We start from the raw sequence: 26,045 nt of genomic DNA, 5'->3' as shown, positions 1-26,045 counted from the left end.
CACTGTGTGTTACCAGCCCAGAGATCTGGCCAGTCTCCTCCCCACACTCTCTGGTGTATCTCATACATCAGTAGCCATCAGCCCCTATTATACTCCTGCTCTCCCCTCACATCATGTCACTGTGTTACCAGCCCAGAGATCTGACCAGTCTCCTCCCCACACTCTCTGGTGTATCTCATACATCAGGAGCCATCAGCCCCTATTATACTCCTGCTCTCCCCTCACATCATGTCACTGTGTTACCAGCCCAGAGATCTGACCAGTCTCCTCCCCACACTCTCTGGTGTATCTCATACATCAGTAGCCATCAGCCCCTATTATACTCCTGCTCTCCCCTCACATCATGTCACTGTGTTACCAGCCCAGAGATCTGACCAGTCTCCTCCCCACACTCTCTGGTGTATCTCATACATCAGGAGCAATCAGCCCCTATTATACTCATGCTCTCCCCCTCACATCATGTCACTGTGTGTTACCAGCCCAGAGATCTGACCAGTCTCCTCCCCACACTCTCTGGTGTATCTCATACATCAGGAGCCATTAGCCCCTATTATACTCCTGCTCTCCCCTCACATCATGTCACTGTGTTACCAGCCCAGAGATCTGACCAGTCTCCTCCCCACACTCTCTGGTGTATCTCATACATCAGGAGCCATCAGCCCCTATTATACTCCTGCTCTCCCCTCACATCATGTCATTTTGTTACCAGCCCAGAGATCTGACCAGTCTCCTCCTCACACTCTCTGGTGTATCTCATACATCAGGAGACATCAGCCCCTATTATACTCCTGCTCTCCCCCTCACATCATGTCACTGTGTTACCAGCCCAGAGATCTGACCAGTCTCCTCCCCACACTCTCTGGTGTATCTCATACATCAGGAGCCATCAGCCCCTATTATACTCCTGCTCTCCCTCAAATCATGTCACTGTGTGTTACCAGCTTAGAGATCTGACCAGTCTCCTCCCCACACTCTCTGGTGTATCTCATACATCAGGAGTCATCAGCCCCTATTATACTCCTGCTCTCCCCCTCACATCATGTCACTGTGTGTTACCAGCCCAGAGATCTGACCAGTCTCCTCCCCACACTCTCTGGTGTATCTCATACATCAGGAGCCATCAGCCCCTATTATACTCCTGCTCTCCCCTCACATCATGTCATTTTGTTACCAGCCCAGAGATCTGACCAGTCTCCTCCTCACACTCTCTGGTGTATCTCATACATCAGGAGACATCAGCCCCTATTATACTCCTGCTCTCCCCCTCACATCATGTCACTGTGTTACCAGCCCAGAGATCTGACCAGTCTCCTCCCCACACTCTTTGGTGTATCTCATACATCAGGAGCCATCAGCCCCTATTATACTCCTGCTCTCCCTCAAATCATGTCACTGTGTGTTACCAGCTTAGAGATCTGACCAGTCTCCTCCCCACACTCTCTGGTGTATCTCATACATCAGGAGCCATCAGCCCCTATTATACTCCTGCTCTCCCCCTCACATCATGTCACTGTGTGTTACCAGCCCAGAGATCTGGCCAGTCTCCTCCCCACACTCTCTGGTGTATCTCATACATCAGTAGCCATCAGCCCCTATTATACTCCTGCTCTCCCCTCACATCATGTCACTGTGTTACCAGCCCAGAGATCTGACCAGTCTCCTCCCCACACTCTCTGGTGTATCTCATACATCAGGAGCCATCAGCCCCTATTATACTCATGCTCTCCCCCTCACATCATGTCACTGTGTGTTACCAGCCCAGAGATCTGACCAGTCTCCTCCCCACACTCTCTGGTGTATCTCATACATCAGGAGCCATTAGCCCCTATTATACTCCTGCTCTCCCCTCACATCATGTCACTGTGTTACCAGCCCAGAGATCTGACCAGTCTCCTCCCCACACTCTCTGGTGTATCTCATACATCAGTAGCCATCAGCCCCTATTATACTCCTGCTCTCCCCTCACATCATGTCACTGTGTTACCAGCCCAGAGATCTGACCAGTCTCTCCCCACACTCTCTGGTGTATCTCATACATCAGGAGCAATCAACCCCTATTATACTCATGCTCTCCCCCTCACATCATGTCACTGTGTGTTACCAGCCCAGAGATCTGACCAGTCTCCTCCCCACACTCTCTGGTGTATCTCATACATCAGGAGCCATTAGCCCCTATTATACTCCTGCTCTCCCCTCACATCATGTCACTGTGTTACCAGCCCAGAGATCTGACCAGTCTCCTCCCCACACTCTCTGGTGTATCTCATACATCAGGAGACATCAGCCCCTATAATACTCCTGCTCTCCCCTCACATCATGTCACTGTGTGTTACCAGCCCAGAGATCTGACCAGTCTCCTCCCCACACTCTCTGGTGTATCTCATACATCAGGAGACATCAGCCCCTATTATACTCCTGCTCTCCCCCTCACATCATGTCACTGTGTGTCTCCAGCCCAGAGATCTGACCAGTCTCCTCCCCACACTCTCTGGTGTATCTCATACATGAGGAGCCATCAGCCCCTATTATACTCCTGCTCTCCTCCTCACATCATATCACTGTGTTACCAGCCCAGAGATCTGACCAGTCTCCTCCCCACACTCTCTGGTGTATGTCATACATCAGGAGCCATTAGCCCCTATTATACTCCTGCTCTCCCCTCACATCATGTCACTGTGTGTTACCAGCCCAGATATCTGACCAGTCTCCTCCCCACACTCTCTGGTGTATCTCATACATCAGGAGACATCAGCCACTATTATACTCCTGCTCTCCCCCTCACATCATGTCACTGTGTGTTACCAGCCTAGAAATCTGACCAGTCTCCTCCCCACACTCTCTGGTGTATCTAATACATCAGAAGACATCAGCACCTATTATACTCCCGCTCTCCCCCTCACATCATGTCACTGTGTGTTACCAGCCCAGAGATCTGACCAGTCTCCTCCCCACACTCTCTGGTGTATCTAATACATCAGGAGACATCAGCACCTATTATACTCCTGCTCTCCCCTCACATCATGTCACTGTGTGTTACCAGCCCAGAGATCTGACCAGTCTCCTCCCCACACTCTCTGGTGTATCTAATACATCAGGAGACATCAGCACCTATTATACTCCTGCTCTCCCCTCACATCATGTCACTGTGTGTTACCAGCCCAGAGATCTGACCAGTCTCCTCCCCACACTCTCTGGTGTATCTCATACATCAGGAGACATCAGCCACTATTATACTCCTGCTCTCCCCCTCACATCATGTCACTGTGTGTTACCAGCCCAGAGATCTGACCAGTCTCCTCCCCACACTCTCTGGTGTATCTAATACATCAGGAGACATCAGCACCTATTATACTCCTGCTCTCCCCTCACATCATGTCACTGTGTGTTACCAGCCCAGAGATCTGCCCAGTCTCCTCCCCACACTCTCTGGTGTATCTCATATATCAGGAGCCATCAGCCCCTATTATACTCCTGCTCACCCCTCACATCATGTCACTGTGTGTTACCAGCCCAGAGATCTGCCCAGTCTCCTCCCCACACTCTCTGGTGTATCTCATATATCAGGAGCCATCAGCCCCTATTATACTCCTGCTCTCCCTTCACATCATGTCACTGTGTGTTACCAGCCCAGAGATCTGACCAGTCTCCTCCCCACACTCTCTGGTGTATCTCATACATCAGGAGCCATCAGCCCCTATTATACTCCTGCTCTCCTCACATGTCACTGTGTGTTACCAGCCCAGAGATCTGACCAGTCTCCTCCCCACACTCTCTGGTGTATCTCATACATCAGGAGACATCAGCCCCTGTTATACTCCTGCTCTCCCCCTCACATCATGTCATTTTGTTACCAGCCCAGAGATCTGACCAGTCTCCTCCTCACACTCTCTGGTGTATCTCATACATCAGGAGACATCAGCCCCTATTATACTCCTGCTCTCCCCCTCACATCATGTCACTGTGTTACCAGCCCAGAGATCTGACCAGTCTCCTCCCCACACTCTCTGGTGTATCTCATACATCAGGAGCCATCAGCCCCTATTATACTCCTGCTCTCCCTCAAATCATGTCACTGTGTGTTACCAGCTTAGAGATCTGACCAGTCTCCTCCCCACACTCTCTGGTGTATCTCATACATCAGGAGTCATCAGCCCCTATTATACTCCTGCTCTCCCCCTCACATCATGTCACTGTGTGTTACCAGCCCAGAGATCTGACCAGTCTCCTCCCCACACTCTCTGGTGTATCTCATACATCAGGAGCCATCAGCCCCTATTATACTCCTGCTCTCCCCTCACATCATGTCATTTTGTTACCAGCCCAGAGATCTGACCAGTCTCCTCCTCACACTCTCTGGTGTATCTCATACATCAGGAGACATCAGCCCCTATTATACTCCTGCTCTCCCCCTCACATCATGTCACTGTGTTACCAGCCCAGAGATCTGACCAGTCTCCTCCCCACACTCTCTGGTGTATCTCATACATCAGGAGCCATCAGCCCCTATTATACTCCTGCTCTCCCTCAAATCATGTCACTGTGTGTTACCAGCTTAGAGATCTGACCAGTCTCCTCCCCACACTCTCTGGTGTATCTCATACATCAGGAGCCATCAGCCCCTATTATACTCCTGCTCTCCCCCTCACATCATGTCACTGTGTGTTACCAGCCCAGAGATCTGGCCAGTCTCCTCCCCACACTCTCTGGTGTATCTCATACATCAGTAGCCATCAGCCCCTATTATACTCCTGCTCTCCCCTCACATCATGTCACTGTGTTACCAGCCCAGAGATCTGACCAGTCTCCTCCCCACACTCTCTGGTGTATCTCATACATCAGGAGCCATCAGCCCCTATTATACTCCTGCTCTCCCCTCACATCATGTCACTGTGTTACCAGCCCAGAGATCTGACCAGTCTCCTCCCCACACTCTCTGGTGTATCTCATACATCAGGAGACATCAGCCCCTATAATACTCCTGCTCTCCCCTCACATCATGTCACTGTGTGTTACCAGCCCAGAGATCTGACCAGTCTCCTCCCCACACTCTCTGGTGTATCTCATACATCAGGAGACATCAGCCCCTATTATACTCCTGCTCTCCCCCTCACATCATGTCACTGTGTGTCTCCAGCCCAGAGATCTGACCAGTCTCCTCCCCACACTCTCTGGTGTATCTCATACATGAGGAGCCATCAGCCCCTATTATACTCCTGCTCTCCTCCTCACATCATATCACTGTGTTACCAGCCCAGAGATCTGACCAGTCTCCTCCCCACACTCTCTGGTGTATGTCATACATCAGGAGCCATTAGCCCCTATTATACTCCTGCTCTCCCCTCACATCATGTCACTGTGTGTTACCAGCCCAGATATCTGACCAGTCTCCTCCCCACACTCTCTGGTGTATCTCATACATCAGGAGACATCAGCCACTATTATACTCCTGCTCTCCCCCTCACATCATGTCACTGTGTGTTACCAGCCTAGAAATCTGACCAGTCTCCTCCCCACACTCTCTGGTGTATCTAATACATCAGAAGACATCAGCACCTATTATACTCCCGCTCTCCCCCTCACATCATGTCACTGTGTGTTACCAGCCCAGAGATCTGACCAGTCTCCTCCCCACACTCTCTGGTGTATCTAATACATCAGGAGACATCAGCACCTATTATACTCCTGCTCTCCCCTCACATCATGTCACTGTGTGTTACCAGCCCAGAGATCTGACCAGTCTCCTCCCCACACTCTCTGGTGTATCTAATACATCAGGAGACATCAGCACCTATTATACTCCTGCTCTCCCCTCACATCATGTCACTGTGTGTTACCAGCCCAGATATCTGACCAGTCTCCTCCCCACACTCTCTGGTGTATCTCATACATCAGGAGACATCAGCCACTATTATACTCCTGCTCTCCCCCTCACATCATGTCACTGTGTGTTACCAGCCCAGAGATCTGACCAGTCTCCTCCCCACACTCTCTGGTGTATCTAATACATCAGAAGACATCAGCACCTATTATACTCCCGCTCTCCCCCTCACATCATGTCACTGTGTGTTACCAGCCCAGAGATCTGACCAGTCTCCTCCCCACACTCTCTGGTGTATCTAATACATCAGGAGACATCAGCACCTATTATACTCCTGCTCTCCCCTCACATCATGTCACTGTGTGTTACCAGGCCAGAGATCTGACCAGTCTCCTCCCCACACTCTCTGGTGTATCTAATACATCAGGAGACATCAGCACCTATTATACTCCTGCTCTCCCCTCACATCATGTCACTGTGTGTTACCAGCCCAGAGATCTGCCCAGTCTCCTCCCCACACTCTCTGGTGTATCTCATATATCAGGAGCCATCAGCCCCTATTATACTCCTGCTCACCCCTCACATCATGTCACTGTGTGTTACCAGCCCAGAGATCTGCCCAGTCTCCTCCCCACACTCTCTGGTGTATCTCATATATCAGGAGCCATCAGCCCCTATTATACTCCTGCTCTCCTCACATGTCACTGTGTGTTACCAGCCCAGAGATCTGACCAGTCTCCTCCCCACACTCTCTGGTGTATCTCATACATCAGGAGACATCAGCCCCTGTTATACTCCTGCTCTCCCCCTCACATCATGTCACTGTGTGTTACCAGCCCAGAGATCTGACCAGTCTCCTCCCACACTCTCTGGTGTATCTCGTACATCAGGAGCCATCAGCCCCTATTATACTCCTGCTCTCCCCCTCACATCATGTCACTGTGTGTTACCAGCCCAGAGATCTGACCAGTCTCCTCCCCACACTCTCTGGTGTATCTCATACATCAGGTGCCATAAGCCCCTATTATACTCCTGCTCTCCCCCTCACATCATGTCACTGTGTGTTACCAGCCCAGAGATCTGACCAGTCTCCTCCCCACACTCTCTGGTGCATCTCATACATCAGGAGCCATCAGCCCCTATTATACTCCTGATCTCCCCCTCACATCATGTCACTGTGTGTTACCAGCCCAGAGATCTGACCAGTCTCCTCCCCACACTCTCTGGTGTATCTCATACATCAGGAGACATCAGCCCCTATAATACTCCTGCTCTCCCCTCACATCATGTCACTGTGTGTCACCAGCCCAGAGATCTGACCAGTCTCCTCCCCACACTCTCTGGTGTATCTCATACATCAGGAGCCATCAGCCCCTATTATACTCCTGCTCTCCCTCAAATCATGTCACTGTGTGTTACCAGCTTAGAGATCTGACCAGTCTCCTCCCCACACTCTCTGGTGTATCTCATACATCAGGAGCCATCAGCCCCTATTATACTCCTGCTCTCCCCCTCACATCATGTCACTGTGTGTTACCAGCCCAGAGATCTGGCCAGTCTCCTCCCCACACTCTCTGGTGTATCTCATACATCAGTAGCCATCAGCCCCTATTATACTCCTGCTCTCCCCTCACATCATGTCACTGTGTTACCAGCCCAGAGATCTGACCAGTCTCCTCCCCACACTCTCTGGTGTATCTCATACATCAGGAGCCATCAGCCCCTATTATACTCCTGCTCTCCCCTCACATCATGTCACTGTGTTACCAGCCCAGAGATCTGACCAGTCTCCTCCCCACACTCTCTGGTGTATCTCATACATCAGTAGCCATCAGCCCCTATTATACTCCTGCTCTCCCCTCACATCATGTCACTGTGTTACCAGCCCAGAGATCTGACCAGTCTCCTCCCCACACTCTCTGGTGTATCTCATACATCAGGAGCAATCAGCCCCTATTATACTCATGCTCTCCCCCTCACATCATGTCACTGTGTGTTACCAGCCCAGAGATCTGACCAGTCTCCTCCCCACACTCTCTGGTGTATCTCATACATCAGGAGCCATTAGCCCCTATTATACTCCTGCTCTCCCCTCACATCATGTCACTGTGTGTTACCAGCCCAGAGATCTGACCAGTCTCCTCCCCACACTCTCTGGTGTATCTCATACATCAGGAGACATCAGCCCCTATTATACTCCTGCTCTCCCCCTCACATCATGTCACTGTGTGTCTCCAGCCCAGAGATCTGACCAGTCTCCTCCCCACACTCTCTGGTGTATCTCATACATGAGGAGCCATCAGCCCCTATTATACTCCTGCTCTCCTCCTCACATCATATCACTGTGTTACCAGCCCAGAGATCTGACCAGTCTCCTCCCCACACTCTCTGGTGTATGTCATACATCAGGAGCCATTAGCCCCTATTATACTCCTGCTCTCCCCTCACATCATGTCACTGTGTGTTACCAGCCCAGATATCTGACCAGTCTCCTCCCCACACTCTCTGGTGTATCTCATACATCAGGAGACATCAGCCACTATTATACTCCTGCTCTCCCCCTCACATCATGTCACTGTGTGTTACCAGCCTAGAAATCTGACCAGTCTCCTCCCCACACTCTCTGGTGTATCTAATACATCAGAAGACATCAGCACCTATTATACTCCCGCTCTCCCCCTCACATCATGTCACTGTGTGTTACCAGCCCAGAGATCTGACCAGTCTCCTCCCCACACTCTCTGGTGTATCTAATACATCAGGAGACATCAGCACCTATTATACTCCTGCTCTCCCCTCACATCATGTCACTGTGTGTTACCAGCCCAGAGATCTGACCAGTCTCCTCCCCACACTCTCTGGTGTATCTAATACATCAGGAGACATCAGCACCTATTATACTCCTGCTCTCCCCTCACATCATGTCACTGTGTGTTACCAGCCCAGAGATCTGACCAGTCTCCTCCCCACACTCTCTGGTGTATCTCATACATCAGGAGACATCAGCCACTATTATACTCCTGCTCTCCCCCTCACATCATGTCACTGTGTGTTACCAGCCCAGAGATCTGACCAGTCTCCTCCCCACACTCTCTGGTGTATCTAATACATCAGAAGACATCAGCACCTATTATACTCCCGCTCTCCCCCTCACATCATGTCACTGTGTGTTACCAGCCCAGAGATCTGACCAGTCTCCTCCCCACACTCTCTGGTGTATCTAATACATCAGGAGACATCAGCACCTATTATACTCCTGCTCTCCCCTCACATCATGTCACTGTGTGTTACCAGCCCAGAGATCTGACCAGTCTCCTCCCCACACTCTCTGGTGTATCTAATACATCAGGAGACATCAGCACCTATTATACTCCTGCTCTCCCCTCACATCATGTCACTGTGTGTTACCAGCCCAGAGATCTGCCCAGTCTCCTCCCCACACTCTCTGGTGTATCTCATATATCAGGAGCCATCAGCCCCTATTATACTCCTGCTCACCCCTCACATCATGTCACTGTGTGTTACCAGCCCAGAGATCTGCCCAGTCTCCTCCCCACACTCTCTGGTGTATCTCATATATCAGGAGCCATCAGCCCCTATTATACTCCTGCTCTCCCTTCACATCATGTCACTGTGTGTTACCAGCCCAGAGATCTGACCAGTCTCCTCCCCACACTCTCTGGTGTATCTCATACATCAGGAGCCATCAGCCCCTATTATACTCCTGCTCTCCTCACATGTCACTGTGTGTTACCAGCCCAGAGATCTGACCAGTCTCCTCCCCACACTCTCTGGTGTATCTCATACATCAGGAGACATCAGCCCCTGTTATACTCCTGCTCTCCCCCTCACATCATGTCATTTTGTTACCAGCCCAGAGATCTGACCAGTCTCCTCCTCACACTCTCTGGTGTATCTCATACATCAGGAGACATCAGCCCCTATTATACTCCTGCTCTCCCCCTCACATCATGTCACTGTGTTACCAGCCCAGAGATCTGACCAGTCTCCTCCCCACACTCTCTGGTGTATCTCATACATCAGGAGCCATCAGCCCCTATTATACTCCTGCTCTCCCTCAAATCATGTCACTGTGTGTTACCAGCTTAGAGATCTGACCAGTCTCCTCCCCACACTCTCTGGTGTATCTCATACATCAGGAGTCATCAGCCCCTATTATACTCCTGCTCTCCCCCTCACATCATGTCACTGTGTGTTACCAGCCCAGAGATCTGACCAGTCTCCTCCCCACACTCTCTGGTGTATCTCATACATCAGGAGCCATCAGCCCCTATTATACTCCTGCTCTCCCCTCACATCATGTCATTTTGTTACCAGCCCAGAGATCTGACCAGTCTCCTCCTCACACTCTCTGGTGTATCTCATACATCAGGAGACATCAGCCCCTATTATACTCCTGCTCTCCCCCTCACATCATGTCACTGTGTTACCAGCCCAGAGATCTGACCAGTCTCCTCCCCACACTCTCTGGTGTATCTCATACATCAGGAGCCATCAGCCCCTATTATACTCCTGCTCTCCCTCAAATCATGTCACTGTGTGTTACCAGCTTAGAGATCTGACCAGTCTCCTCCCCACACTCTCTGGTGTATCTCATACATCAGGAGCCATCAGCCCCTATTATACTCCTGCTCTCCCCCTCACATCATGTCACTGTGTGTTACCAGCCCAGAGATCTGGCCAGTCTCCTCCCCACACTCTCTGGTGTATCTCATACATCAGTAGCCATCAGCCCCTATTATACTCCTGCTCTCCCCTCACATCATGTCACTGTGTTACCAGCCCAGAGATCTGACCAGTCTCCTCCCCACACTCTCTGGTGTATCTCATACATCAGGAGCCATCAGCCCCTATTATACTCCTGCTCTCCCCTCACATCATGTCACTGTGTTACCAGCCCAGAGATCTGACCAGTCTCCTCCCCACACTCTCTAGTGTATCTCATACATCAGGAGCAATCAGCCCCTATTATACTCATGCTCTCCCCCTCACATCATGTCACTGTGTGTTACCAGCCTAGAAATCTGACCAGTCTCCTCCCCACACTCTCTGGTGTATCTAATACATCAGAAGACATCAGCACCTATTATACTCCCGCTCTCCCCCTCACATCATGTCACTGTGTGTTACCAGCCCAGAGATCTGACCAGTCTCCTCCCCACACTCTCTGGTGTATCTAATACATCAGGAGACATCAGCACCTATTATACTCCTGCTCTCCCCTCACATCATGTCACTGTGTGTTACCAGCCCAGAGATCTGACCAGTCTCCTCCCCACACTCTCTGGTGTATCTAATACATCAGGAGACATCAGCACCTATTATACTCCTGCTCTCCCCTCACATCATGTCACTGTGTGTTACCAGCCCAGAGATCTGACCAGTCTCCTCCCCACACTCTCTGGTGTATCTCATATATCAGGAGACATCAGCCACTATTATACTCCTGCTCTCCCCCTCACATCATGTCACTGTGTGTTACCAGCCCAGAGATCTGACCAGTCTCCTCCCCACACTCTCTGGTGTATCTAATACATCAGAAGACATCAGCACCTATTATACTCCCGCTCTCCCCCTCACATCATGTCACTGTGTGTTACCAGCCCAGAGATCTGACCAGTCTCCTCCCCACACTCTCTGGTGTATCTAATACATCAGGAGACATCAGCACCTATTATACTCCTGCTCTCCCCTCACATCATGTCACTGTGTGTTACCAGCCCAGAGATCTGACCAGTCTCCTCCCCACACTCTCTGGTGTATCTAATACATCAGGAGACATCAGCACCTATTATACTCCTGCTCTCCCCTCACATCATGTCACTGTGTGTTACCAGCCCAGAGATCTGCCCAGTCTCCTCCCCACACTCTCTGGTGTATCTCATATATCAGGAGCCATCAGCCCCTATTATACTCCTGCTCACCCCTCACATCATGTCACTGTGTGTTACCAGCCCAGAGATCTGCCCAGTCTCCTCCCCACACTCTCTGGTGTATCTCATATATCAGGAGCCATCAGCCCCTATTATACTCCTGCTCTCCCTTCACATCATGTCACTGTGTGTTACCAGCCCAGAGATCTGACCAGTCTCCTCCCCACACTCTCTGGTGTATCTCATACATCAGGAGCCATCAGCCCCTATTATACTCCTGCTCTCCTCACATGTCACTGTGTGTTACCAGCCCAGAGATCTGACCAGTCTCCTCCCCACACTCTCTGGTGTATCTCATACATCAGGAGACATCAGCCCCTGTTATACTCCTGCTCTCCCCCTCACATCATGTCATTTTGTTACCAGCCCAGAGATCTGACCAGTCTCCTCCTCACACTCTCTGGTGTATCTCATACATCAGGAGACATCAGCCCCTATTATACTCCTGCTCTCCCCCTCACATCATGTCACTGTGTTACCAGCCCAGAGATCTGACCAGTCTCCTCCCCACACTCTCTGGTGTATCTCATACATCAGGAGCCATCAGCCCCTATTATACTCCTGCTCTCCCTCAAATCATGTCACTGTGTGTTACCAGCTTAGAGATCTGACCAGTCTCCTCCCCACACTCTCTGGTGTATCTCATACATCAGGAGTCATCAGCCCCTATTATACTCCTGCTCTCCCCCTCACATCATGTCACTGTGTGTTACCAGCCCAGAGATCTGACCAGTCTCCTCCCCACACTCTCTGGTGTATCTCATACATCAGGAGCCATCAGCCCCTATTATACTCCTGCTCTCCCCTCACATCATGTCATTTTGTTACCAGCCCAGAGATCTGACCAGTCTCCTCCTCACACTCTCTGGTGTATCTCATACATCAGGAGACATCAGCCCCTATTATACTCCTGCTCTCCCCCTCACATCATGTCACTGTGTTACCAGCCCAGAGATCTGACCAGTCTCCTCCCCACACTCTCTGGTGTATCTCATACATCAGGAGCCATCAGCCCCTATTATACTCCTGCTCTCCCTCAAATCATGTCACTGTGTGTTACCAGCTTAGAGATCTGACCAGTCTCCTCCCCACACTCTCTGGTGTATCTCATACATCAGGAGCCATCAGCCCCTATTATACTCCTGCTCTCCCCCTCACATCATGTCACTGTGTGTTACCAGCCCAGAGATCTGGCCAGTCTCCTCCCCACACTCTCTGGTGTATCTCATACATCAGTAGCCATCAGCCCCTATTATACTCCTGCTCTCCCCTCACATCATGTCACTGTGTTACCAGCCCAGAGATCTGACCAGTCTCCTCCCCACACTCTCTGGTGTATCTCATACATCAGGAGCCATCAGCCCCTATTATACTCCTGCTCTCCCCTCACATCATGTCACTGTGTTACCAGCCCAGAGATCTGACCAGTCTCCTCCCCACACTCTCTAGTGTATCTCATACATCAGGAGCAATCAGCCCCTATTATACTCATGCTCTCCCCCTCACATCATGTCACTGTGTGTTACCAGCCCAGAGATCTGACCAGTCTCCTCCCCACACTCTCTGGTGTATCTCATACATCAGGAGCCATTAGCCCCTATTATACTCCTGCTCTCCCCTCACATCATGTCACTGTGTTACCAGCCCAGAGATCTGACCAGTCTCCTCCCCACACTCTCTGGTGTATCTCATACATCAGGAGACATCAGCCCCTATAATACTCCTGCTCTCCCCTCACATCATGTCACTGTGTGTTACCAGCCCAGAGATCTGACCAGTCTCCTCCCCACACTCTCTGGTGTATCTCATACATCAGGAGACATCAGCCCCTATTATACTCCTGCTCTCCCCCTCACATCATGTCACTGTGTGTCTCCAGCCCAGAGATCTGACCAGTCTCCTCCCCACACTCTCTGGTGTATCTCATACATGAGGAGCCATCAGCCCCTATTATACTCCTGCTCTCCTCCTCACATCATATCACTGTGTTACCAGCCCAGAGATCTGACCAGTCTCCTCCCCACACTCTCTGGTGTATGTCATACATCAGGAGCCATTAGCCCCTATTATACTCCTGCTCTCCCCTCACATCATGTCACTGTGTGTTACCAGCCCAGATATCTGACCAGTCTCCTCCCCACACTCTCTGGTGTATCTCATACATCAGGAGACATCAGCCACTATTATACTCCTGCTCTCCCCCTCACATCATGTCACTGTGTGTTACCAGCCTAGAAATCTGACCAGTCTCCTCCCCACACTCTCTGGTGTATCTAATACATCAGAAGACATCAGCACCTATTATACTCCCGCTCTCCCCCTCACATCATGTCACTGTGTGTTACCAGCCCAGAGATCTGACCAGTCTCCTCCCCACACTCTCTGGTGTATCTAATACATCAGGAGACATCAGCACCTATTATACTCCTGCTCTCCCCTCACATCATGTCACTGTGTGTTACCAGCCCAGAGATCTGACCAGTCTCCTCCCCACACTCTCTGGTGTATCTAATACATCAGGAGACATCAGCACCTATTATACTCCTGCTCTCCCCTCACATCATGTCACTGTGTGTTACCAGCCCAGATATCTGACCAGTCTCCTCCCCACACTCTCTGGTGTATCTCATACATCAGGAGACATCAGCCACTATTATACTCCTGCTCTCCCCCTCACATCATGTCACTGTGTGTTACCAGCCCAGAGATCTGACCAGTCTCCTCCCCACACTCTCTGGTGTATCTAATACATCAGAAGACATCAGCACCTATTATACTCCCGCTCTCCCCCTCACATCATGTCACTGTGTGTTACCAGCCCAGAGATCTGACCAGTCTCCTCCCCACACTCTCTGGTGTATCTAATACATCAGGAGACATCAGCACCTATTATACTCCTGCTCTCCCCTCACATCATGTCACTGTGTGTTACCAGGCCAGAGATCTGACCAGTCTCCTCCCCACACTCTCTGGTGTATCTAATACATCAGGAGACATCAGCACCTATTATACTCCTGCTCTCCCCTCACATCATGTCACTGTGTGTTACCAGCCCAGAGATCTGCCCAGTCTCCTCCCCACACTCTCTGGTGTATCTCATATATCAGGAGCCATCAGCCCCTATTATACTCCTGCTCACCCCTCACATCATGTCACTGTGTGTTACCAGCCCAGAGATCTGCCCAGTCTCCTCCCCACACTCTCTGGTGTATCTCATATATCAGGAGCCATCAGCCCCTATTATACTCCTGCTCTCCTCACATGTCACTGTGTGTTACCAGCCCAGAGATCTGACCAGTCTCCTCCCCACACTCTCTGGTGTATCTCATACATCAGGAGACATCAGCCCCTGTTATACTCCTGCTCTCCCCCTCACATCATGTCACTGTGTGTTACCAGCCCAGAGATCTGACCAGTCTCCTCCCACACTCTCTGGTGTATCTCGTACATCAGGAGCCATCAGCCCCTATTATACTCCTGCTCTCCCCCTCACATCATGTCACTGTGTGTTACCAGCCCAGAGATCTGACCAGTCTCCTCCCCACACTCTCTGGTGTATCTCATACATCAGGTGCCATAAGCCCCTATTATACTCCTGCTCTCCCCCTCACATCATGTCACTGTGTGTTACCAGCCCAGAGATCTGACCAGTCTCCTCCCCACACTCTCTGGTGCATCTCATACATCAGGAGCCATCAGCCCCTATTATACTCCTGATCTCCCCCTCACATCATGTCACTGTGTGTTACCAGCCCAGAGATCTGACCAGTCTCCTCCCCACACTCTCTGGTGTATCTCATACATCAGGAGACATCAGCCCCTATAATACTCCTGCTCTCCCCTCACATCATGTCACTGTGTGTCACCAGCCCAGAGATCTGACCAGTCTCCTCCCCACACTCTCTGGTGTATCTCATACATCAGGAGCCATCAGCCCCTATTATACTCCTGCTCTCCCTCAAATCATGTCACTGTGTGTTACCAGCTTAGAGATCTGACCAGTCTCCTCCCCACACTCTCTGGTGTATCTCATACATCAGGAGCCATCAGCCCCTATTATACTCCTGCTCTCCCCCTCACATCATGTCACTGTGTGTTACCAGCCCAGAGATCTGGCCAGTCTCCTCCCCACACTCTCTGGTGTATCTCATACATCAGTAGCCATCAGCCCCTATTATACTCCTGCTCTCCCCTCACATCATGTTACTGTGTTACCAGCCCAGAGATCTGACCAGTCTCCTCCCCACACTCTCTGGTGTATCTCATACATCAGGAGCCATCAGCCCCTATTATACTCCTGCTCTCCCCTCACATCATGTCACTGTGTTACCAGCCCAGAGATCTGACCAGTCTCCTCCCCACACTCTCTGGTGTATCTCATACATCAGTAGCCATCAGCCCCTATTATACTCCTGCTCTCCCCTCACATCATGTCACTGTGTTACCAGCCCAGAGATCTGACCAGTCTCCTCCCCACACTCTCTGGTGTATCTCATACATCAGGAGCAATCAGCCCCTATTATACTCATGCTCTCCCCCTCACATCATGTCACTGTGTGTTACCAGCCCAGAGATCTGACCAGTCTCCTCCCCACACTCTCTGGTGTATCTCATACATCAGGAGCCATTAGCCCCTATTATACTCCTGCTCTCCCCTCACATCATGTCACTGTGTTACCAGCCCAGAGATCTGACCAGTCTCCTCCCCACACTCTCTGGTGTATCTCATACATCAGGAGACATCAGCCCCTATAATACTCCTGCTCTCCCCTCACATCATGTCACTGTGTGTTACCAGCCCAGAGATCTGACCAGTCTCCTCCCCACACTCTCTGGTGTATCTCATACATCAGGAGACATCAGCCCCTATTATACTCCTGCTCTCCCCCTCACATCATGTCACTGTGTGTCTCCAGCCCAGAGATCTGACCAGTCTCCTCCCCACACTCTCTGGTGTATCTCATACATGAGGAGCCATCAGCCCCTATTATACTCCTGCTCTCCTCCTCACATCATATCACTGTGTTACCAGCCCAGAGATCTGACCAGTCTCCTCCCCACACTCTCTGGTGTATGTCATACATCAGGAGCCATTAGCCCCTATTATACTCCTGCTCTCCCCTCACATCATGTCACTGTGTGTTACCAGCCCAGATATCTGACCAGTCTCCTCCCCACACTCTCTGGTGTATCTCATACATCAGGAGACATCAGCCACTATTATACTCCTGCTCTCCCCCTCACATCATGTCACTGTGTGTTACCAGCCTAGAGATCTGACCAGTCTCCTCCCCACACTCTCTGGTGTATCTAATACATCAGAAGACATCAGCACCTATTATACTCCCGCTCTCCCCCTCACATCATGTCACTGTGTGTTACCAGCCCAGAGATCTGACCAGTCTCCTCCCCACACTCTCTGGTGTATCTAATACATCAGGAGACATCAGCACCTATTATACTCCTGCTCTCCCCTCACATCATGTCACTGTGTGTTACCAGCCCAGAGATCTGACCAGTCTCCTCCCCACACTCTCTGGTGTATCTAATACATCAGGAGACATCAGCACCTATTATACTCCTGCTCTCCCCTCACATCATGTCACTGTGTGTTACCAGCCCAGATATCTGACCAGTCTCCTCCCCACACTCTCTGGTGTATCTCATACATCAGGAGACATCAGCCACTATTATACTCCTGCTCTCCCCCTCACATCATGTCACTGTGTGTTACCAGCCCAGAGATCTGACCAGTCTCCTCCCCACACTCTCTGGTGTATCTAATACATCAGAAGACATCAGCACCTATTATACTCCCGCTCTCCCCCTCACATCATGTCACTGTGTGTTACCAGCCCAGAGATCTGACCAGTCTCCTCCCCACACTCTCTGGTGTATCTAATACATCAGGAGACATCAGCACCTATTATACTCCTGCTCTCCCCTCACATCATGTCACTGTGTGTTACCAGCCCAGAGATCTGACCAGTCTCCTCCCCACACTCTCTGGTGTATCTAATACATCAGGAGACATCAGCACCTATTATACTCCTGCTCTCCCCTCACATCATGTCACTGTGTGTTACCAGCCCAGAGATCTGCCCAGTCACCTCCCCACACTCTCTGGTGTATCTCATATATCAGGAGCCATCAGCCCCTATTATACTCCTGCTCACCCCTCACATCATGTCACTGTGTGTTACCAGCCCAGAGATCTGCCCAGTCTCCTCCCCACACTCTCTGGTGTATCTCATATATCAGGAGCCATCAGCCCCTATTATACTCCTGCTCTCCCTTCACATCATGTCACTGTGTGTTACCAGCCCAGAGATCTGACCAGTCTCCTCCCCACACTCTCTGGTGTATCTCATACATCAGGAGCCATCAGCCCCTATTATACTCCTGCTCTCCTCACATGTCACTGTGTGTTACCAGCCCAGAGATCTGACCAGTCTCCTCCCCACACTCTCTGGTGTATCTCATACATCAGGAGACATCAGCCCCTGTTATACTCCTGCTCTCCCCCTCACATCATGTCACTGTGTGTTACCAGCCCAGAGATCTGACCAGTCTCCTCCTCCCCACACTCTCTGGCGTATCTCATACATCAGGGGACATCAGCCCCTATTATACTCCTGCTCTCCTTCTCATATCATGTCACTGTGTGTTACCAGCCCAGAGATCTGACCAGTCTCCTCCCACACTCTCTGGTGTATCTCGTACATCAGGAGCCATCAGCCCCTATTATACTCCTGCTCTCCCCCTCACATCATGTCACTGTGTGTTACCAGCCCAGAGATCTGACCAGTCTCCTCCCCACACTCTCTGGTGTATCTCATACATCAGGTGCCATAAGCCCCTATTATACTCCTGCTCTCCCCCTCACATCATGTCACTGTGTGTTACCAGCCCAGAGATCTGACCAGTCTCCTCCCCACACTCTCTGGTGCATCTCATACATCAGGAGCCATCAGCCCCTATTATACTCCTGATCTCCCCCTCACATCATGTCACTGTGTGTTACCAGCCCAGAGATCTGACCAGTCTCCTCCCCACACTCTCTGGTGTATCTCATACATCAGGAGCCATCAGCCTCTATTATACTCCTACTCTCCCCCTCACATCATGTCACTGTGTGTTACTAGCCCAGAGATCTGACCAGTCTCCTCCCCACACTCTCTGGTGTATCTCATACATCAGGAGCCATCAGCCCCTATTATACTCCTGCTCTAACCTCACTTCATGTCACTGTGTGTTACCAACCCAGAGATCTGACCAGTCTCCTCCCACACTCTCTGGTGTATCTCGTACATCAGGAGCCATCAGCCCCTATTATACTCCTACTCTCCCCCTCACATCATGTCACTGTGTTACCAGCCCAGAGATCTGACCAGTCTCCTCCCACACTCTCTGGTGTATCTCATACATCAGGAGACATCAGCCCCTGTTATACTCCTGCTCTCCCCTCACATCATGTCACTGTGTGTTACCAGCCCAGAGATCTGACCATTCTCCTCCCCACACTCTATGGTGTATCATCTCATACATCAGTAGCCATCAGCTCGTATTATGCTCCTGCTCTCCCCCTCACATCATGTCACTGTGTGTTGCCAGCCCAGAGATCTGACCAGTCTTCTCTCCAAACTCTCTGGTGTATCTCATACATCAGAAGACATCAGCCCCTATTATACTCCTGCTCTCCCCTCACATCATGTTACTGTGTGTTACCAGCAACCATACTGTGTACTGTAAAATTATTTATATATAGGCCAAAATCACCTTTATCCTGCGCTGTAGTGTAGCAGCCCTCTGAAACGGTCCTACTGTTAGCCAGAACCAAACCAAAACACCTCCAAACTTCCAGGGTGAGAAGAGAGAAAACTTACCCATCACATCATCTATGACACAAATTATTGCTATGTGTTTGTGAAAGGGTTATCTCTTTGAGCTATTTGTGCTTTTAATAAATTATTTTTTTTATATACATATATATATATATATATATATATATATGTGGTCATTTGCATTGCTGGTATAGTGGAAAGTGATTGTTAGCACCCTCTGATTCATTGTTTGGAGATATATATAAAGACATTGGGGTTTTCTGGCAAGGGGGGAATAGAGGGAAGTGATGGTGACATATTTATAATTAATTTTCCCAACTAGAATCCAATATCTACCATTGCAATCCACCCACTTGCTTTCCAGGTGAAAGGGGCAGGATCTATGGGAAAGGATGGCTACACCACAGGAGATAGAGCATGCTGGGTAGTTATTGGTAAACTGAGGGGGAACATGTGATTCCTGAATGGCTACCACCGCTGCCTTCTGGTCAGTGAAATATTTTAGTGCAAGACGTCTCTTATGGGGAGAATTAAGACCTTTTATATTAAGACTTAAAAACGTCACCGTGATAGAGAGAGATCAGATCATGGTATGAAACATCTAGGATCATCTGTGTAAAGTCCAGTAGAGTCTGTAGGACGTGTGCGTACTTCAATCTATCAAATCACAGAAAAAATAAAATAGGGAACAAAAATGGGAGACAAACAGAAATAGTGTCCATAAAGGAGCTAGAGATTCCATCACTAGGGTACCGTGACAGAAAGGTGGAAAAAGGTGGCGGTCGGGCCTAAAAGGGAAACCCACCGACTACCCCAAGTAGCCATACGAGAGTGCAAAATCTAGTCATCATAGTAACAATTGTACAAAGAAATATCAAATCTCAATGTAACCAATGTATCCAAAGGAGGTAAAGTCCAAGCACCTGGTCTGTTATCCAATGTAGGTTCCACCAATACAGTTATGAGGGCAACAGGATGTTACATGAATCAGTCATGCTTTGCCTGAACACCCAAACATTCTAGAAAGGTATTATGTAACATAACAGTGGAAAGAATATCAGACCATATACCATATAGCAATTACATAGCACAGGAAATAAAGATATCAATATACGTTTTATACCCATAACAAGAGCAAATAAATCTGGCCCAAAAATAGATCCATGCCCAATAACTTAGTCCCAGTTGGCACATGTTACAGTAGGAAACAAACTCTGAGTGTCTCTAACAGTCTTACTCCTTTAGCATATTACTTCAAGATGGGAGACAACTCCTCCGGGATTGGTTTAGGTAAAGTGTCAACAGGAATGTCCCACTTTTTCAGAATAGGAGGGCCATCCTCGGGTGAAGGGATCACTGTGAAGGCACCGTTTCACATCACAATAATCTTAGTAGGAATGCCCCATTTGTATTGTACATTTCCTTGGGTGGAATAGACACTTTTTGTCCAGCGTCACAGGAGAAATATCTGGAAATAGCTGCAGATTATCCAGGCACTCAGATGTAGATGAGGAAGGCAAAGCAGCCTGTAGAATATGTTCTTTAATATGAAAAAAGTGGACCCTGAGCAGAGTGTCCTTCGGAGCTTGGATAGGGGCCTGTTTGGACTTTGGGAGTCTATGGATCCTATCAATAAGAAGGTCCGCGTCAGAAGTCTTCGGTGGAAGTTTCTGAAAAGAGGACCGTGGCATAATCATAAAGCTCTGCATTTGTAACAGAATCCGGAACGCCCATTATTCTGATATTATTTCTCTGAGACCTGTCTTCTAAATCAATGACTTTATCACGAATAGAGACAGGGTCTTCCTGAAGGGTGTCATGTGCTGAAATCAGATCTTTGTGAGACGCAACAACCTCTTTCATCTTAGTCTGTACGAGTGCCAATCTCAGTGATATCGGACCTCAAAGCTTGAATATTAGATTTAAGTTCTGAGGTTATTTCAGGCCTTAAATGTAGATAACATAGAATGTATAGAGCGTAGAGTAACAGGACCATCTAGAGTGTCTTAAGATGTCTTCAGCCATTACAGCTGGGCTGTGCGACTGACAAGAAAAAGCAGATGATGTTGTAGCAGTCTCAGAAAAACCACCAGAATTCGAGGTAACAAAGAGATGGACAGATGCGGCTGATGTTGTACATTTTTAACCTTTCTTGGAGGCATGGTAAGCCCACTACATAGAGACGGACGGCTCAGAGAAAGGAAAATACAAATGATGTATAGATAAAAGCAGCAGTAGTACGCTGTCACGGGGTTACATCAAGATGACTCAGTTCAAAATTACATTCTTAGTCGGGGTGACGGGGGTATCAGAGCCAAAATTTCAAGTAAACATGATGTAAAGCAACTCAAATAACACAATAATGACCGAGAAATTTCACTAGATGTCAGCTTTATCACAGACGTGAAGCACAGAGAGACACACAAGTGGCAAAATACAGTATATTCAGTGAATAAATCCACAATAATATACTGTGAGGTTGTAATCAGAGTGTAATGAGCTGTACTCAGATGATACTTGATACTGGGCTCTGCATGTAGACTGAGAGGAAGTAGATTATAGTGGTACCATATAAATAGAAGGTAGTTTCACCTCCAGGCAAATGCTTCAGTTTAGTGTAGTGACCCCGGTCCAGCTGTCAGGTAGCAGCTTATATCAATTTTATACCTTATTGAAGGCAAAGCATGTAATGGCCGGGCACCGGGATCCAAAATGGCAGCCACCTCACTTCCCAATATCACTGCCGTGCTCCAGTGACCGTGGGCGGCCTGTTCTATCCCCAGACCAAGTCAGGTGTCTGGAGCGTGCAGGAAAGACTGAGCGCACTTCGTCCCAGAATTCAGCCCGTGGCTTCGGCGTCGCTAGGGTGCGGCAGTAAACAGTGCCCGGGGTGAGCAGAGCAAGCAGCTTTAGGGCAGGAGGAGTGGGGGACTTAATAGATTGGGTCTTGGTCCCAGCAGCGGCCGAGGGCTATCAGGTAGATAAGCCACTTACTGAGGAGAGCTCCAGAAAGCACGTCCGGATGGACTCAGGCTTCACCCCTCTTTTTTATTATTTTATATACTAACGGGTGACAGGTGTGATATATCCCTGCAAAGGCAGATCCAATCTCTTTCTCATCAGACTCTGCTGTCTTCCCTGCACTCTCACTCAGATGTTCACTGCTGCCAGTAGCACACGTATGAGAAGCAGAAGTATGGCGGCAGCTGTATAGATTCTGATATGTAATTCTCTATATCATACTTACCGTACACACATCATCCTTATTACTATTGAGAGAATAGAGGTAAGACACTGATGATGGGGGTGTAAGAGTGGATTATAACCTAGCAGATGATGATGATGATTGCAGTGTATCATAAGGTGTATTGCGTGTAAAATACCTTGTTCCACACCTCTTCTGCTGTAGCAATATACCTTATATAAGGGTGAGTAACACATGTACAGGCTTACCAGCGTATGAGCACACACATAAAGGAATGCTACCTTACCAATGCTTCCAGGAGTAACGTTAGGAGACATTTCTCTGATCCATCAGCTCATATGACTAATGTTATTGTTCATCTAGAATCTCCAATTCATACGATATGTTCCCCATCCATTGTTTTACATTGGTGCTGACATAGGACTTGGAGAGTGACTACATCTCCATTTATACTTCATGGTTAGTTACCAGTACAAGAGAGATATATCTAAGTCTTGTTATAATATTACATTTGTTATTGTGAGTGTTCTCAGGAGGGTGGACACAATGATAGTCTGAGACACAATATTATAAAGCCTTCATTAAAAGTTATGTTTTATTATACACACACATTTATAATTAAGTGTCCCAGAGAGTCGTCTTCTCCTATTGTTTACAAGATTAATATTGTTACAGAAAATGTCACATTTCCATAATGTGTTTTATTTCCAGCAGATGGACACACAAGCAGGAACATCTCAGAAGGACATCTAATGTTATCCCCGGGCTGTGACATAAAAGATAATGACAGTAGACAGGATTCTCCAGGAGATAACCCCATTACCCCAATTATACATCCAGCTCTATCAGCTGGTCCCTCTGATCCTGGGAAATGTTCTCCTGATCACTCTGATATTGGTGCATCTGTTACATCTCTGAGAGTAGATACAGTGTTTCCCTGTTCTACAGATGCCAAATGTTTTACACAGAACACACAGCTTATTACCAGTCAGACAGGTAAGGCAGGGGAGAGGCCATTTCCATGTTCTGAGTGTGAGAAATGTTTTACACGGAAATCAAATCTTGTTACACATCAGAGAAGTCACACAGGTGACAAGCCACTGATATGTTCTGATTGTGGGAAAAGTTTTACATTCAAATCACTTCTTGTAGTACATAAGAGAATACATACAGGTGAGAAACCATATTCCTGTTCTGAGTGTGGGAAATGTTTTACATACAAAACAACTCTTGATGCACATCAGAGAAGTCACACAGGTACATCACCATTTCCATGTTCTGAGTGTGGGAAATGTTTTACACGGAAATCAAATCTTGTTACACATCAGAGAAGTCACACAGGTGACAAGCCACTGATATGTTCTGATTGTGGGAAAAGTTTTACATTCAAATCACTTCTTGTAGTACATAAGAGAATACATACAGGTGAGAAACCATATTCCTGTTCTGAGTGTGGGAAATGTTTTACATACAAAACAACTCTTGATGCACATCAGAGAAGTCACACAGGTACATCACCATTTCCATGTTCTGAGTGTGGGAAATGTTTTACACAGAAATCGCATCTTATTATACATCAGAGAAGTCACACAGGTGAGAAGCCATTTCCATGTTCTGAGTGTGGGAAATGTTTTGCACGCAAATCAGATCTTGTTATACATCAGAGAACTCACACAGGTGAGAAGCCATTTTCTTGCTCTGAGTGTGGGAAATATTTTGCACAGAAATCACAACTTGCAAGACATCAGCGAAGTCACACAGGTGAGAAGCCATTTCCATGTTCTGAGTGTGGGAAATGTTTTACACAAAAATCACAACTTGTTGCACATCAACGAAGTCACACAGGTGAGAATCCATTTCCATGTTCTGAGTGCGGAAAATGTTTTTCCTGGAAATCACAACTTGTTACACATCAGCGAAGTCACACAGGTGAGAAGCCATTTACATGTTCTGAGTGTGGGAAATGTTTTGCACACAAATCAGATTTTGTTAGACATAACAGAAGTCACACAGGTGAGAATCTATTTTCTTGCTCTGAGTGCGGGAAATGTTTTATCCGGAAATCACAACTTGTTAGACATCAGAGAAGTCACACAGGTGAGAAGCCATTTCCATACTCAGAAATAAATTAGCTCTTGCACACAATAGACATCACTCAGGTGAGGAACCATTTTATTCTGGAGTATACTTATCATTGCCATGTAATGTTCCGCAAGGTTCATATCCTATCTCCTGTGCTTTTTGCAATATACATGCTACCGCAGGGTGAAATAATCAGATGTCATGTCCTTATCTACCACTGTTATACAGATGACCTGTCTTTTTCTCCGGGTACTGAGAACCCAATACCAATCCTAAATGTCTAGCTGAGCTCCAGGTGTGGGTGATGCCAGTTGGCTGTGACTCAGTACTGGTGAAACAGGTCCTTATGATAGAAGCTCACCAACAAAGGACAGGGCTACAGCTCCGCTTTACCTACCAACCAGACTTACGCTTGTGGGTTCAGAGTTACAAAATGCGGATCATGTGCGGAATCTTGATGTCCTGGATGGTGGAGTGACACTTAGACATCAGTATCAGCCACAATCATATCCCCATCTGAGGAACATAGCCAGATTCCAGCACTTATTTCCCTCAGATCTACCTACAGTCATACATGCACTTGTATCATCACACATAGACTACTGCAATGTCCTCTACCTGGGTCTCCTAGCAAAAGAATTGCAGAGCTTATAGCTTGTACAGAATGCAGCAGCCAGGCTGTTACCTAACCAGCCCGTTCCTGCCACATAACACCCATTCTCTGCTCCCTTCACCGACTGCCTGTAAGATTGTGACTCTATTACATAATCTGACTCTCCCAGCCCTACATGACCAGGGTCCATGGTACCAGAAGCAACTTCTGTGTCCTTACTGCCCTGGTTACTTCCATCTGAAGATGAAGGACTGTTACCAGCAGTACCAAGAATCCCCAAGCAGGGCTGAGATGTCAGGGAGGAAACAGGGCAGTGGCAGCAGTGGGGGGAGACAGGGTGGGTGGCAGTAATGGGGGGGAGACAGGGCGGGTGGCAGTAGTGGGGGGGAGACAGAGCGGATGGCAGTAGTGGAAGGAGACGGGACAGATGGCCGCAGTGCAGTACCAGGGGCTGCTGGAGGCAGTAAAGAGGTGTATGGGTCCCGCACAGAACCGGTTGATAATTAGACATGATGATGATTATGCTTCC

General features: G+C 48.7%; 1 protein-coding gene across 1 annotated transcript in view; it reads left to right on the top strand.

Annotated features, from left to right (window-relative positions):
- LOC134983741 (oocyte zinc finger protein XlCOF22-like) overlaps positions 1 to 25,841 on the top strand; it is an 83,507-nt gene extending 57,666 nt beyond the window's left edge. Inside the window, exon 5 of the mRNA XM_063949388.1 lies at positions 23,533 to 25,841. Within this exon, the coding sequence (XP_063805458.1) occupies positions 23,533 to 24,953 (1,421 nt within the window). The 3' untranslated portion in view covers positions 24,954 to 25,841. The remainder of the gene's footprint in view (positions 1 to 23,532) is intronic.
- The last annotated feature ends 204 nt before the right edge of the window (positions 25,842 to 26,045 follow it).

Source organism: Pseudophryne corroboree (genome assembly GCF_028390025.1).
Source record: "Pseudophryne corroboree isolate aPseCor3 chromosome 3 unlocalized genomic scaffold, aPseCor3.hap2 SUPER_3_unloc_22, whole genome shotgun sequence".
In the NCBI taxonomy this organism is placed as follows: domain Eukaryota; kingdom Metazoa; phylum Chordata; class Amphibia; order Anura; family Myobatrachidae; genus Pseudophryne; species Pseudophryne corroboree.
The sequence above is the reverse complement of the archived record's forward strand: the minus strand, read 5'-3'. Positions and strand labels throughout refer to the sequence as shown.